Genomic DNA, 15,818 nt, shown 5'->3' on the forward strand with positions numbered 1-15,818 from the left:
GGCAGCCAGGAGGAATGTGAGAAAGAAAACACACAAACTCTGCCACCGGTGACTGATGGGAAGTTTGGGCTCGAAAAGAATGACCCACAGTCCCGCTGCTCCCGGCCGCGTCCCCGCCCTCTTGGGGTGGCCCTCAAGGATCATCTCTCCATGCTGCTCCTGTCCCAGAAGGGAGGGCCCCCTCCTTCCTCCCCAGGCCCTGGCCGGGGCCCGAGAGTCTGGGGAGGGGCAGAAAGAACAGTAGCGCTGTCAATAGCACCCGTGTGTCCTGGGTGAGGCAGGAAGGGAGCCCAGGAGGTTTCTGGGGTGCACGGGCTGGAGGCCCAGGAGGGAGGCGGGCCTTGGATAAACCCACCCTGTTTGCCACCCCCAATGGGAGGGTGCAGACAGGGGCCACATGGGGCTCCATTTGCAGGGTGCCCATGCCTGGGTGGATGGGGGCCCACACCCTGTCCCATTCAGTGTCCCGGATCAGTCCTGCAGAGCAGCCATTCCAGATGGGGAAACTGCCGGAAGCCAGGGGTTAGCCGGGACCCCTGGGTTCCTGATCCTAACACGAGGGTTTCTTGTTTTCCCTATGCATCTACCCTCTAGGGGACACTGGCCTATCACCCCGTTCTCTGCAGAACTCCCACAACCCCTCTACCTCCCCACTGAGAATGAGACTGGCAGGAGGTCAAGGGTTAGGTGGCTATTGACATTTAAATTAATTAAAAGTAAGTAAAATTAAAACTTCAGCCCCTAGTGGTGGTGGTGGGGTCGTACCAATCCCCACTCCCAGTGCTAGATGGCCCCACGTGGCTGGTGGCCCCTTATCACCCAGAACCGGTGTAGAAGCTTCCGGCCAGCAAGCTTGGGTGCAGCTGGAGGTGGGGCAGGAGGTAGTGAGAAGGAGAGGGATCAGCCGGGGAGACAGATGCCTTTGTGAGAAGACAGGAAATTCTGGAAAAGAGAGTCTGGGGCAGGGGGCAGGGGTTGCCCCAGGCAGCTGTCTGGGGGACAAAGACCCGCCCACCTCCCAGGCTCCTCCCTCCGATACCTATCCTTTCTTGGCAACACCAACATTGGTGAGCAATTGAGCAATTAACTGGCTGGGGTGCGGCCGGGTCCAGAGCCCAGGGAGGGAAAAGCAATGGAGGAGAAGGTGCCACCTACCCTTTGCAGCTGCCCCCGGGGCTCTGGCCTCCATCCTCAGGGACAGGAGCCTGCCCAGCCTTCCTTGTTCCTACCCAGACCCGTGATGCCTGCAGCTTCCTGTTCATTCATCCAGGCCAGGGAGCCAGCTGATGGGCCGCAGGCCCCACCTTTCCCATTAGCCTTCTTAGCCTCAGTGACTGGCCACTGAGTAACTGAAGCTCAGCAGTGGCGGGGTCCCAGGGCCAGGCCACTCCCCAGGCTGAGCACCCAGCTCCCCTCTTGCTGTCCGTGGAGCCCCACACCCCCTTCCTGGAAGGGCGAGGTTGGGGACCCAGAATGTGAGCACCCAGATGTTGAGTGGGACAAGTTTCACTCACCAATGGGACAGGTAGCCAGGTCACAGGTGTGTGGCAGGTGGTACCTGGACAGCGCAGCAGGGAGACAAGGCCATGGGGGCAGATGTTCAAATCTGAGGAGGGAAGTGGAGCAGGGGGAGGGTCCCAGGGCAGTGGGCACGTCTGGGGGGCTGCAGATGGGGTCGGCCGAGGTGGCCAGAGCAGCTGCCCAGGTGTAGAAGGATAAGCTGGAACAGAGGCAGGCTGGGGAGTGAGGCCGAGCCCGGGGAGGCAGGGAGTGAGGCCGCCAGGCCATGGGCCCCAGAGTGGGCGGCCATGGGGCAGAGCGCCTGGTTCCAGGTTAGGCAACTGGAGGCAGGCGAGGCGGGCGAGCGGCAGCGTCGCCAGGGCCACGGGGCCCACGCTGCAGCCGGGGCTGCTGCTGAGTAGGCAGAGGCTCCAGCTGATTACTTTAGCTGCTCCCGGCCACGCCAACTTCCCCGGGGCACCCACCCCCTCCGCCCCTCCTCCCCTCCCCACGGTGACTCCTGCCCGGAGAATGTCCAGCCCTGGCATAAAGGCCCAGGGTGTCCAGCGGCTGCTGTCAGTCAGGAGGCCGCTCGGAGCGCGATGGGCTCCTCTCGGGCACGCCAGATGGGGCGTGTGGGAGGGCGAGGGATGGCGGCGGCCTTGCTGCTGGCTTTTGGTCTCCTCCTGCCAGGTAGGCGGCTGCAGGCCGTGTGGGGGAGGGTGAGGAGGGGTGCAGGGAGGGGATCCAAGCCCGGGAGGAAGGGTCCGCAGGGAACCCGGCTGGGGCAAGGACAGGGGCTCCGGGGTCTGCAGTCTGAGCCCCTGGAGCCGCTCCACAGAGCTTCGTCCCCTCGGGCAAGTTCCTTACAGTTTCTGAGCCTCAGTCTCTGGGACTGTGAAATGGGGCACTAACACTGCCTGCCATACCGTGCTGTCTCCAATTCAATCATGAATGGGCACGTGCTTAGAGAATTCCCGAGGGCTGTGTAAGTGTTGCTGGCAACTTTTGTTGTTGTTGTTGGGGGTGCTGGCAGATGGGGACGGGCTCTTTCCCAGCAACAATATTCAGGACCAATTATAGGGCCCCTTCGGGGTACCAGACAGGGTTCTCAGCGCTGTGAATACATCAGCACTTGGGGCTATTACAGGGGGTGGGAAGCAGAGCTGTCATTCCTACTCTACCCACAAGGACCTTGGGCTCCGAGAGGTTAGGGAACTGCCTGGGAATCAGCAGAACCCAGTGAAGTCAGGGTTCCCACCCAGGCCGCCCCCCTGGGCGGGAGTCGTAGGCCACCAGGTATTTGCTAAGAAATTCCCATTACCTTCTGCATGGAGCCACAGGCTGGTGGAGAGCGGGGTGCGCGGGGTCAGGGGGGAGCAGAGGAAAGAGGGAGCGCTTGCTGAACCCGTGCAGAGGTGTGGCAGGGCCTGGGGCGGGGGTGTTGGCATGAGGTTCGAGTGGAGGAGACAGTGCTGACCTCGAGTGGGAATGGGATCTACTTCTGGAGGAGTGTGGCAATGATAACCCGCGATGTCCAGAGCTTCAGGTTTTGTAAGACATCTTCCCGAGCTCACTTTGCCTACCTGGGAAGATGGGAGGAAGGCTGGGCAGATTCCTGGCGGCTTGCTAGGATGTGTGGCTCTGTCCACAACCCTCGGCACCCAAAGGGGCTGGGGTGGTCCCAAGAAGCCCAAGAGGAGGAGGAGGAGGAGGAGGGCTGGGGCTGAGTGAGCCTGGGCGTGGGAGCGGAAGGTCCCCCCGGGAAAGAAGTGGCCCCACACCTGCACCTGGGAGACACGAAGGCGGCAGAAGTCAGGCTGGGTGGGTGCGGGCAGGGAGAGGCAGGTTGACAATGGCCAGTGGCCTCTGAGCAGGCTTGTGGGCCAGTGTCCCTGGGCTGGGCTAGCCAGGCAGGGTGAGTCAGGGTGCGGCGTCCTGTTACACTGGTACCGGCAGGTTCTGAAGCAACAGGTGGGTGCCCCCACATCCTGGCTCCCACCCAGCTGCAGGGACATGGCTGGTGCTGAGACAGGAGCCGAGACTCCCACAAGGAAGCTGACCCCTGACCCCATGTCAGCCACTCTGCCACCGCAGTCCCTTTCCCTAACATCTCTCTGCACTCTCCTCCCTTCCCAGCCCTCCCCTGCTTTGCCTTCTGTCCTCCCCTGTGGGGTCCCACAGAAGGGTCTGGGAGTTTCCCTCGGAATGCTGCCCCACCCTCTCGGAGTTCCAGCCCCCCCCACCCCCGGGTGGGTTCCTTTCTTTCAGCCCTGCTTGTTCCGGCCCCCGCTTCAGTGCCTTTGATTTTCAGCCCTCTCCTTTGAAGTCCTCCCACTTTGGAGTGTCAGTTCCTATTTTCCTCGTAGACGGTGCCCTTCCCATCCCACCGCACCCTGGCCCTGGCCCAGAACAATGACACTGTCCTTACTCCGCCGACCCAATGTCCTCCAGACACAGCCGCCAGCTCGCTCTCCTTTGTCCACCTCCAACTCTGAAGTCAGAGCCAGGACGATGGGCAGGAAGGTGAGGGAGGAACTCAAAGCTCTCTGACACTTGCTAACCACGACTCTCCTCCCCAGGAACCTGGGCCAAGAGCATCGCCACCTTCTCAGACCCCTGTAAGGACCCCACACGGATCACCTCCCCCAACAACCCCTGTCTCCCTGGCAACGGCGGCTCCGGCAGCTTCAGTGGCCACAGTGGCTCCAGCAGCTCTAGCAGCTTCATTTCCAGTTCCAGTGGCTCCAGTGGTGGCTCCGGTGGCTCCAGTGGTGCCCAGGGTGGTTCTGCAGGCTCTGTGTTGTTTAAGCCGGGAACAGGATATTCCCAGGTCAGCCACTCCTCCGGCTCAGGCTCCAGTCTGCAAGGTGCATCCAGTTCTTCCCAGTCCAGCAGCATCAGCTCCCAGTCGGGCAGCATCTACTACCAACCAGGGCACGGCTCCGCTCTGCCAACCAACGACGAGGCTTCTCGCACCGTCGTGGGCTCGTCCCAGTCCGGAGGGACCTCCAGCAGCTCCAACCTGCGGCCCTGCAGCTCCGACGTCCCCGACTCTCCCTGCAGTGGGGGCCCTGTCGTCTCCCACTCCGGCTCCTACCTCTCCAGCTCCCACTCCGTGTCGGGAGGGAAGAGGCCTGTGGTGGTGGTGGTGGAGCAGCACGGGTCTGGGGGCCCCGGAGTGCTTCAAGGTGCCCCCTGTAGCAATGGCGGCCCCCCAGGAAAGCCCTGCCCCCCCATCACCTCTGTACAGCAGTCCTATGGTGGCTACGAGGTGGTGGGTGGCTCCTCTGATAGTTATCTGGTCCCAGGCATGACCTACAGTGGGGGTAAGATCTACCCCGTGGGCTACTTCACCAAGGACAACCCTGTCAAGGGCTCTCCGGGAGCCCCCTCCTTTGCAGCCGGCCCCCCCATCTCCGAGGGCAAGTACTTCTCCAGCAACCCCATCATCCCCAGCCACAGCTCCTCCAGCTCCAGCGTCTACCAGTCCGGTGCGTCCTCAGTGGTGGTGTTCCAGCCGGTGGGCTCTGGCGGGGTCCAGCCCTGTGGGGTCGGCTTCCCAGGCTCCCAGGGGCCCTGCTCCCCACCGGGTTCTAGAACCCAAGTCAGTTCCAGCAGCTCCAGCAGCTCCAGCTCATCCTACCATCCCTGCGGTGGGGCCTCCCAGGGGCCCTGCTCCCCGCCAGGCACCGGCTCCTTGGGTGGCGGCTCGGGCTCCCAGTCTGGTGGCACCATTGTTCTGCAGCCCTGCGGGAGCAAGTCCAGCTCTCCTGGTTACCCTTGCATTTCTGTCTCCTCCTCTGCATTGAGTGGGGGTCCCGATGGCTCTCCCCAGCCTGATCCCTCCGCCGGAGCCAAACCCTGCGGCCCCAGAAGCGCCGGAAAAATTCCCTGCCGCTCCATCCGGAACATCCTGGCCCGAGTGAAGCCTCTGGGGCCCCAGCTGGCTGACCCTGAAGTCTTCCTGTCCCAGGAAGAGCCAGCTGACCACAGTCCTTAGACCAGCTCCTGTGCGCATGCACACACGGGCACATGCACTCCCGCGAGCGTGCGCGCACGCACACACACACACACACACACACACAGAGCTTCTCCCACTTGGGAGACGTCTGGGGCCCGGCACAAGGTTAGCTCAGTTTCCGACCTCCCTCCCGAGCACGGCCTCACTCTCTCTGTTCCCCCATTGTGGCAGACTCTCCCTTATCCCTTCTTTCTTCGTCTTCTCGGGATGGGAAACCCCAAAGCCCTTTCCTCATTCTCTCCCACGGCGCGATCCCCACCCCACTGCAGCGTCCTCTCTGTGTCAGTCCACACTAGCATCCCCTCTGCCCTTTTCTCTGAGAAGCCCATGGGCTAACCCCCCCATTCAGGTCCTCGTGGGGAAACCCCTGAAACTCCCAGGGTACCTCTGCTGCCTGGACAAGTCATCCCTTCCCCTCCTCCTTTGCCAAATAAAACCAACCCCAAGCCATCATCTGAAGACAATGACTACTTTTCACTGACTTCTCTTGGCCATCTGGTCAACCAACCTACCGGGAGGACACTGGATTCTTGCTCCACGTCCACGGCCACCCTCCATGGTGACGCTCGCCATGCCCTCTGAGGTCACTGTTTCCAACACACCCCTCCCTTCCCAAGCTTGGTCTTCATCTCAGCCCCCTCCCTCCCTGGCTGCCAGTTTTCTCGATGCTTCCCTGTGGGCAGAGGCCCCAGAGCATCCGCAGAGGTTGGACAGGTTCCCTAGCTCTGGATCCCAGACGGGTGGCTCAATAAACCGTGTGAACTCAATGAAGGCTTTTTTTTTGCCTTCTTGGGGCCCTGGGTTAACCCTGGGGATCTGGGTAGTGCTCCTATGCTTCTAGAGGTGCCAGGGCCCCCTATTTTCGTTCGTCAGTTGGCTCAGTATTGTTCTTCTGCCTGCAGCTCCTCCCACGACGGAGGAAAAGAATAAATACTTGTTGAAATGAAAGCAGAGGTGGCCTGGTCTCCCACGCCCTTCCTCCCCCTTCTCTCTCTCACTGCTCCAGGAAGTCCATTCTCTCTCCTCTGCCTCACTCACCAGGGGTCTCCCTTCCCTTTGCATGAAGCCTCATCACACCCTCCCCATTCCCCCACCATCACCACAGGCACCTTGCCCTTGACCATCCCCATCCCTCACCTGCCAGACCGCCATCCTCTCTGCCGGTTTTCTGGGTTTTGGGAACATCTGGAAGCCTGGGAAGGCCGGGCCACAACAGCCCAGACAGGATTCCTGGTGCCTGAGCAGGCGCCCCGGTGGGCGTTGTGCTGGGAGCTGGGGGCGGAGAGAGTGAAAGAGGACAGGAGTGGGCAGGGAGCTCAGTGAAGCCCGGTGATTCACCGGCCTTAGAACAAGGTCCCGGCCCATAGCAGCACTGTTGGCTTAACAGTGTCCTCTCCACCTCCATGCTTGGCTGTCACAGCTGGGTTTCGGGGTGAGAACCGTGGCTCTCGGGTGAGAGGTGAGAGGGTGGCACTTCCCAGGGGAGGAGGGGCAGTGGCCTCCAAGGAGGAGAGAACAGGTGCAGAGTGAGGTGAGGGCCCCCCTACTGATGCCCTGGAGACCAAGGACACACTCCTATCCCCAGGGGGCCGATGGGGATGTGCCTGTCTCTGTAGGGAGCGCCTTTGCCCAAGCTCAGGCCACCTCTCGGCACCTCTGCCTCAGGATCCACCCCATGCCCTCCTATGGGGACAGCATTGCTGGCTCCAAATTCACAGCTCCGAGAGAGTCCCAGTGCAGAGCCAGCCGCAGCGCGTCAGTGTCCAGAGAGGATCTGGATGGCTGAGTCCACCTGAAGGGGGCGCTGCAGCCAATGTGTCAGTCCTGCTTCAGTCCTCACTGTTCCCTGCCTGCTCCCTGCCCTACAGCCAAGAGCAGGAGCTGAGGCCCTCGGGGCAGGAGGGGCTCGGAGCGGGTGCTCTCTGAGGCGAGGGGGCTCCTCTAGTCTCTGGGGTGAGCCGGGTTAAAAGCTTTTGCAAAACGAGTGGATGTCACTGCCCTGCACCGATTGGCCAGTTCTGGAGAGGAGCGGCCAGCAAGGGCTGGCGGATGAGGATGGAGGATGAGTCTGTGAACAGCCAAGGCAGCCACTAGGGGGCTCCAGCAGCAGTGGGCTATTTATTATAACACCTTTAAAAAAGAAAATTATTTATTTGAAAGGCAGAGTGACAGAGAGAGGGAGGAGAAGGAGGCAGAAAGAGAAGGAGATAGATCTTTCATTTATTGGTTAATTCCCCAAATGGACACATGGCTGGGACTGGGCCAGGCTGAAGCCAGGAGCCTGGAACTCCATCTGGGTCTCCCACGGGGTGGCAGGGACCCAAGTATTTGGGCCATCATTCGCTGCTGCTCCAGATGCACTAGCAGGGAGCTGGATTGGAAGTGGAATAGATAGGACTCAAACAGGCATTCTGATATGGGATGCTGGCATTGCAAATGGTGGCTAAACCCACTGTGCCACGACGCTGGCACCCATTAAAGCACTTTAAAAATATTTCTGTATTTCAGAGAAAGACACACACACACACACACACACACACAGTGCTTCCATTGGCTGACTCATTCTTCAAATGCCCCAAATGGCCAGTGTTGAGCCAGCCCAAGCCAGGGAGTCCATCAGGCCTCTTATGTGAGTGATAGGAACCCAACTACTTGAGCCATCACCACCACCTGACAGAATCCAGTGGGAAGCTGGAGTCAGGAGCCAGAGTCACGTATTGAACCCAGGTGCTCCAATCTCGACATGTGTATCCTAACCAGCATTTTAACAGGTAGGCCAAACACCTGCCCCTAAAAACCCTTTTTACTATGTTAATTTCAAACAGGTTTGTAATTGCCCATTTTCTGTTGTTGCAACAATACCTGTGGTTGGGTAATATATCCAATATATCCAGCGTTCTGGAGGTTCAAGGGCTGACCTCTGCTCGGCTCTGGTGAGGATCCCTGGGCGGCATCACCACCTTGTGATGACATCACAGAGAGGGAGACATAGCACGGTGAGCCAGGAGGCCAGAGGCCTGGAGAGCCAGGCTTGCTTCTTCATAGCAACTCTCTCTGGTAAAAATTGATCCACTCCAAAAGACCAGCATCAGTCACTCCCACTGGGTCCCACCTCTCAAGGGTTCTGCCACTTCTCAGCATGGCCACACTGGGGAACAAGACTCAGCTCGTGACCCCTTGGGGGACACACTCAGATCACCTGCAAATCAGAGTCATATTTAAAAGTTGACAGAGGGCCGGGGCTGTGGTGTAGCGGGTAAAGCCGCTGCCTGCAGTGCCGGCGTCCCATATGGGCACTAGTTCGAGTCCCGGCTGCTCCACTTCCTATTCAGCTCTCTGCTATGGCCTGGGAAAGTAGTAGAAGATGGCCCAAGTCCTTGGGTCCCTACACCTGCATGGGAGACCAGGAAGAGGCTCCTGGCTTCGGATCAGCATAGTTCTGACTATTGTGGCCATCTGGGGAATGAACTAATGGATGCCCCCCCCTTCCTCTGCCTTTCATATAAATATATAAATCTTTTTTTTTTTTTTTTTTTTTGACAGGCAGAGTGGACAGTGAGAGAGAGAGACAGAGAGAAAGGTCTTCCTTTGCCGTTGGTTCACCCTCCAATGGCCGGCGCACTGCGCTGATCTGATGGCAGGAGCCAGGTGCTTCTCCTGGTCTCCCATGGGGTACAGGGCCCAAGGACTTGGGCCATCCTCCACTGCACTCCCTGGCCACAGCAGAGAGCTGGCCTGGAAGAGGGGCAACCGGGATGAATCCGGTACCCCGACTGGGACTAGAACCCGGTGTGCCGGCGCCGCAAGGTGGAGGATTAGCCTAGTGAGCCGCGGCGCCAGCTCTAAATATATAAATCTTGAATCTTCATTCTCCCTCACCCAGCTTCACCTGCGATCCAGCCGTGGCTGTGTCCCCATGACCTTCACACGCTCCCCTGTGCTGTGACTGGGCAGCAGTTCTTGGTGTCTCCTAGATTTCAGGGACACATCCGGCCACCTGCGCTGCCTGCATTCTAATCCCTGGGATTTGTGAGTACACCAGATTACTTGGCAAAGGGTGTTGGGTTGCAGGTAGAATTAGGGTGTTGGTCAGTGGACCTCAACTTAACGAGATTATCCTGGATTATCTGGGTGGGCCCCACATCATCACAGGACTTTGAAAGTAGACGTGGGAGGCAGGGGAGATGCCAGAGTGACACCAGGGGAGGAGAACCTGGAGCTTTGGGCTTTGAAGATGGAGTAAGGCAACCTTGAGTGGCAGAACGCAGGTGCCTGTGGAAGCTGGGAAAGGGGAGTGGGTTCTGCCCTGAGCTTCCAGAAGGGAAGTCGGCCCTGCTGACTCCTGGATACTAACCCTCAGACACTCATTTTGGACTTTCAGTCACAGAACTGCAGCGTAATAAATGTATGTATGAGGCCGGCACCGTGGCGTAGCGGGTAAAGCCGCCATTTGCATTGCAGGCATCCCATATGGGCAGCGGTTCGAGTCCTGGCTACTCCACTTCTGATCCAGCTCCCTGCAATGGCCTGGGAAAGCAGTGGAAGATGGCCCAAGTCCTTGGGTCCCTGTACCCACGTGGGAGACCTGGAGGGAACTCCTGGCTCCTGGCTTTGGATCGGCCAACTGGGGAGTGAACCAGCAGATGGAAGACCTCTTTTTCTCTCTCTGCCTCTCCTTCTCTCTCTTTTAAAAAATAAGCAAATAAATAAATGTGTATGGTTGTCCACCCTGAAGCAGCCACAAGACACCGACAGCACCATCTCCCAGGTGGAGAGCCTCCTGCAGGTGGGGTCAGGTGAGGGAGACATCAGGTTGCATGGGGCAGGGGCGTTGGGGTCCTCAGAGAAGAAGAGGACCCAGTGTGTTGCCGAGAGAGGCAGCGAGGCCACGGAGACCCCAGGGGTGGAGGTCCTCATGGGCCTGGCACTGGGAACCGGCAAGGGGCAGGGCTGGCAGCCAGGTGTGAGCTCTGAGCCAGGACACCTGTGTCAAGAAGAGGCCGGGAGCTCAAGGAAAGGAGCCAGGTGGGGGAACACCCAGCTTCCTCCGGGACATTCAAGTGGCACCTGTTGGCACAGACCGAATCAGGAATGAGGGTGGAAGGAGGAGACGCATTGTCCCCACGGCCACGGGCCCAGCCCGTTTCTGCCGTCCCCCGCCCCACCACCAGCATAAAGGGGCCGTCTGGGGCCCTGCGGAGCCACTGGCGCTGGGCAGGATGTGGGGCCGCGTGGCAGGGAACCGAGCTCCTCTGGGCCTGCTGCTGGTCTGCCTTCATGTCCCAGGTATGGAGGCTGCGCCGGACCCCGGGGCAGGAGGGCGCTGGGGTCCCCCAGGGCGCTGGAACGGAGGGAAAGACAGGGGGTCCCCACTTGGGTGTGGCCATTGTGAAGGGGGTTGAAGGGAGTGGGATCCAGGCAGGGAGCGAGCTGGCGCCGAGCGGAGCGAGCCCCGGCGACACGGCTGCCCTGCCTTCTCTTTCCAGCACTCTTTGGCCGGAGCATCAGCCCAGTGGAGGAGAAACTCTCTCACAGCTTGCTGACCAACTTGCCTCTGCTGGGACAGCCGCCCCTCACCGGCCCCTCCAACTCCGGACACCCTCAGTTCACTGGAGCAGATCCCTTGCGGCTTCCTCCGCTGTCGGACGACTTCCTGCTGGCAGGCGGCTCCGCGGTGCAGAAGTGGCCGCCATCCTGGGGGCTGCAGTCCTGGTCCTCGGAGGAGCCCTGGCAGATGATGATGGGTGCTGCGGCTGAGGGCCAGGCGGGGCAGGTGCTGCCCCAGGGACCGTCCTACCTTTCCAGCGCTGGGGCCCTCCCGCTGGGCCGTGGGTCCTGGCCCTCCCAGTCCTCTGCACACCCCCTGCTCCCCGCTGCTGACTCCTTCCTCCTGCACCAGGACTTGGAGCCTGCCGGGCAGCTGCCCCTCTTGAAGTGGCTGGGAGCCCAGAGAGAAGCCCTTGCCCAACGCCCGTTCTGGTCTCTTCTACACAGGCTTCTGGCAGGCACCCCCTGGGGCGCCCTGAGTCCTGCTGTGTCCTGGGGAGGTGGAGGCTCCGGGACCGGGTGGGGAACGAGGCCCATGTCTCACCCTGCAGGAATCTGGGGTCTCAACAATCAATTCCCGGGCACCAGCTGGGGCAATATTTATCAATACCCAGCCAGCAGCTGGGGGAGTGTGAATCGGTACCCAGGAGGCAGCTGGGGGAATACTAATCGGTTCCCAGGTACCATCTGGGGGAACAATAGTCGGTACCCAGGTAGCAGCTGGGGGAACAATAGTCGGTACCCAGGAGGCAGTGGGGGGAATTATAATTACCTGCATCCTGGAGGTGTCCACCCTCCAAGCTCTTCTTAGGCCAGCCCAGCTGGCTTCCCCGGTCCTCCAAACCCCAGGTTGCAGTGGGGTTAACACACACCAGCGGGGAAAGCCTGAGCTGGAAGGCAGAGCAGGGAGTTCCACCCTTCCCCTGGCGGGGTGAGCCAAGCGGGTTCAGCTCATGTGGCTTCCAGCCTCACCACTGCCCCTTACCCCGCCTCCCTCTCTGACCACCAATAAAGCATGCAGTTCTCCACGCTGCTTCTTCTCCGTGTCTTTGTTCCCCGTGCACAAGCTGAGGTGCGTTTCGCGTGTCCCTGTTCTCCAGTCACTGCCCCCCCCCACACCGGGGTCCCTCCAGGGTCCCCTGCAGATGCTGTCTTGCTGTCTCCACTCTTTGCAAAAGAGAAAAAGCCCAGGTGTTTGATGGTGGAGCCCCACGGTCTCACCCTGGCCAGGTGGAACAGGTAGCCAGCTCCAGGACGGCCCTGGAAACTGAGAACGGGATGGGGTGGGGGGGTAGCAAGAGGACTTCAGGGGGCGCCTGGGGCGGGAGGGAAGGCTGAGGCCCAGTACAGATGCCTTCCACCCCATTGTCTGCTTCTCTTCCCCGAGAGTGAAGCCCCTGGGAAGTGGGGAGGCGTGGGTGTCCTCCCTTCACGCAACACTTAGCTCCTGTGGCTCAAAGAGCGCTTGTTGGATAAACAGCAGCCTTGATAAAGCAAAGGGGCAGGGAGGGCAGGGAAGCGCCCCACCTGCAGTGGCATGTGCATTGTCCCTCCTGCCTCCTGTGGCCCCCCAGGGGGCTGGGGCTTCTCCTGTGGGGCTCAGCTTACAGAGGTGCAGGTGGCATTTGGCAGGTGTGGGCTGCGGGTGATTCGGTTTCTGAGTTCTCTTTCCCTGTGTGGTCCAGGTGTGTGTACCTGTGGCACAGCCTGGCGTCCCCCACCACACTGGGGCCTGTGGGAGCGGGGGCAGCAGCAGGAGACACCACAGAACCAGAAGTTGGGGAGCCCCTGCCTGGGTGGGAGGTGGGTGTTCCCAGAGCAGACCCTCCTGCCTCAGGGTCTGCTGCAGCCTGCGCCCAGGGTTCCTGCTTGGGACCCCGTGCCTCCAGCCCGCCTTTCCCAGCCCCAGCCACACTCCCCAGCTGTCCCCTCAACCTCCACACCCACTTCCTACCTCCACCAGCGAGGGCAGAGCTGAGGTTTCGTTCTGTCCGCCTTTCTGGTTGGCTCCCTGGGTGCGCTCACTCCTGTGTGCACTGTTCAGCTCTGAGTCAACGAGCCCTGCCAGAGTGTGGGCGCCACGAGGTCAGGGACTCGGATCCGTCCACTGCGGCTCCCTGCGCGCCCAGGCAGAGTGTGCACCACTGAACGCTGGATGCAGGGGTGGCCCCTCTCCGTCCCTGGTGCGCCCTCACTCTGTGCCTCCCCGGATTCCTCTCTGCCTCCGCTCCATTCCCCAGCCGCACAGCTGCACAGACGCCTCTTTATGACCCCCGGAAGCCCTTCTCGGCTAGTGAAACGCTTTCTGTGTTTCCTCATTTCTTTTCTTTGCTAAAGATTTGTTTATTCACTTGAAAGGCAGTTACAGAGAAAGAGAGAGAGAATCTTCCATCCGCTGGTTCACTCCCTGGGTGGCTGCAATGGCCAGGGCTGGGCCAGGCTGAAGCCAGGAGCCAGGGGCCCCAACTCCTGGGTCATCTTTGCTGCTTTCCTAGGCACATTTGCTGGGAGCTGGACTGGAAGGGGAGCAGCCAGGTCCCGAACTAGTGCCCATATGGGATGCTGGCGGCACAGGTGGCGTCTTTACCTGCTACGCCAAAATGCTGGCCTGGCCGCAGCTCTTAACAGCGCCTCTATCTCTTCACATCCCCACACTGGGGACCAAGCTTCCAGCACGTGAACCCTTGGGAGACAAACCACATGGAACCATGCGGATGTGTTATTTCTATGATTGGGATTATTTCCATTTTATTTTATTTTTTTTGAAGATTTATTTATTTATTTGAAAGTCAGAGTTAGAGAGAGAAAGAGAGAAAGCGAAAGCTCCTATCTGATGGTTTGCTCACTAGCTGGCGGCCGGGAACTCCTTCCAGGTTTTACACATGGGCGGCAGGGACCTGATCCCTTGAGCCATCACCGCTGCTTAAGGTCACAGCAGCAGGAGGCTGGACTTGGGAGTAGAGCCGGGACGCAGACCCAGGCACACCGACAGATGGTAACTGCCAGGTGAAGTGCACACCTGAATTCCGGATTTGCAGGAGTTCAGTCCTCCTTGGCCTCAGGCCGGTGGCCGTGACAGGGTGCAGAGCTGCTTCTGCAGCACCTCCTGCCCTGCCCCTCTGCTCCCCTCCCCCAGCACCTGTTACCCAGGACCCCCTGCTACTAATGCCCCTCGCCTCGCCCCACGGAAGCCCACCGCTCCTGAATCCCAATGCCGCGAGTCTCTGTGACAGGCACGGGGAGGAATTCGGAAGCAGTAGCTCTGTTAGTAACAGGGACGAAGACAAGGGTCTGGGAAGACAAAGCCAACTGACCACGTTAGTGCCCGGTCAGCCTCTGTCCCCAGCCTGCAAACCCAGGCCCTCCTCTCTCCTCCCGGGGCACCCTGTCGGCCTCTAGAGGACACTGAGGTGCTTCTGTTTAAAGAGGGTTACTCTCAAGAGCTTGCTAGGCAATTCACATCTAAGCATTCAACAATATGCCTCTACCCCCACACTGCTTACAACCAACGCACGCACACTCACCGGCTTGATAAACCAAACTTATTCCAACATGAAATGTTGAGTTCAGACTTAAACTCAATTAAGCATTTGATTAAAATGTCATATCTAATATATAGGCTCCTCCTAAATGCCTTAAGCCTTCTAAGAAACAAATGGATACATGTCGCTCCCCCTCTTCGTGGAGGAACGACACAGGACCCTGCGCTGTTCTTTCGTCTGCTCGGCCCTCCCCGGGTTTGCTGCTGGTTCTTCCCGGGTTGGCTACTATCCCTTCCACCTCCGTGGAAGGGCAGTTCCCCCTGGCCGCATTCCCCACTTCCGCAGGGGAGCGGCACACCGCCGGCCGGCTTTCTTCGGGGGCTGCACAGGTTCCCTTAGATGTTCCCCATAGATGTTTCTGGTGCATGCCGTCTCTCTCCTCCTTTATAGTCCTCTTCCGCCAATCCCAACTCGGCTGCCCACACGCCGAGTACGCTGCTCTCCAATCAGGAGCAAGTCCTACAGTTAATTGGTTGAACTGGAGGCAGCTGTGCGGAAGCTGTTTACTTCTCTCCCAGCGCCATATTGTGGGAGAGCAGATGCATAGAATAAGTCCTAATTCGAGTAACTTAGTCTAGTCCGGATTGCTCCCCACAGATACAAAAATTATTATAATGGTTACAAAATCAACTGGCACCATGGATTTCCGTGGCACTTGAGAGAGAGAGAGAGAGAGAGAGAGAGGTATCTTCCATTCACTGGTTCATTCCCCAAAAGCCCACAACAGCCAGGGCTGGGCCATGTTGAAGCCAGGAGCCTGGAACTCAATCCAAGTCTCCCATGTGGGTGGCAGGGACCCAAGTACCTGAGCCATCACCTGCTGTTTCCCAGGGTCCATGTAAGCAAAAATTCGAATTTGAAGCAGAGTTGGAACTCTACTCCAGCATTCCAACATGGTAAGACAGCACCCTAAGCAGTGCGCCAAGTGCCTGCCTATTGGGGTGGGGTTAGTGTATCCATGGTGCTGTGCAGCCATCACCATAAGCGATTTTAGCACGTTATCATCAATCGCAAGAGAAATCCCACATCCATTGGCAGTCACTGCCCGCTCTCCCCCCCGCCCCCCGAGACAGCCACTAAGTATTCTCTGCTCTGGACAATTCCTGCGTGAACACATGGACTCATCCAGCGTGTGGTCTTCTGTGCCTGGCACAACGTTCCCATGGTGGTGCCTGACTCCTTATCACTGTCCAGTTCCCTTTTCT

General features: G+C 59.4%; 2 protein-coding genes across 5 annotated transcripts; both read left to right on the forward strand.

The window, feature by feature from the left end:
• Positions 1 to 2,075: 2,075 nt before the first annotated feature.
• On the forward strand, positions 2,076 to 6,472 carry CDSN (corneodesmosin). Its single transcript, XM_002714305.6, has 2 exons — positions 2,076 to 2,193; positions 4,083 to 6,472. The coding sequence occupies exons 1-2, from the start codon at positions 2,103 to 2,105 to the stop codon at positions 5,501 to 5,503; spliced, it is 1,512 nt and encodes a 503-aa protein (XP_002714351.3). The 5' UTR covers positions 2,076 to 2,102; the 3' UTR covers positions 5,504 to 6,472.
• Positions 6,473 to 8,415: 1,943 nt separating this feature from the next.
• On the forward strand, positions 8,416 to 12,108 carry C5H6orf15 (chromosome 5 C6orf15 homolog). 4 transcript variants are annotated; one of them, XM_089333278.1, is made up of 4 exons: positions 8,416 to 8,520; positions 9,408 to 9,553; positions 9,906 to 10,810; positions 11,011 to 12,108. In XM_089333278.1, exons 3-4 carry the CDS (start codon positions 10,744 to 10,746, stop codon positions 11,880 to 11,882), a joined length of 939 nt encoding a protein of 312 aa, XP_089189404.1. In that variant the 5' UTR covers positions 8,416 to 8,520; positions 9,408 to 9,553; positions 9,906 to 10,743; the 3' UTR covers positions 11,883 to 12,108. The 4 variants fall into 4 exon arrangements, with proteins under 4 accessions (XP_089189404.1, XP_002714350.3, XP_089189406.1 ...); XM_002714304.6 differs by having other exon boundaries at positions 9,986 to 10,810; XM_089333280.1 differs by having other exon boundaries at positions 8,416 to 8,457.
• Positions 12,109 to 15,818: the final 3,710 nt, after the last annotated feature.

Source organism: Oryctolagus cuniculus, chromosome 5, assembly GCF_051225735.1.
Source record: "Oryctolagus cuniculus isolate XC-2025 breed Fujian yellow rabbit chromosome 5, ASM5122573v1, whole genome shotgun sequence".
In the NCBI taxonomy this organism is placed as follows: Eukaryota; Metazoa; Chordata; class Mammalia; order Lagomorpha; family Leporidae; genus Oryctolagus; species Oryctolagus cuniculus.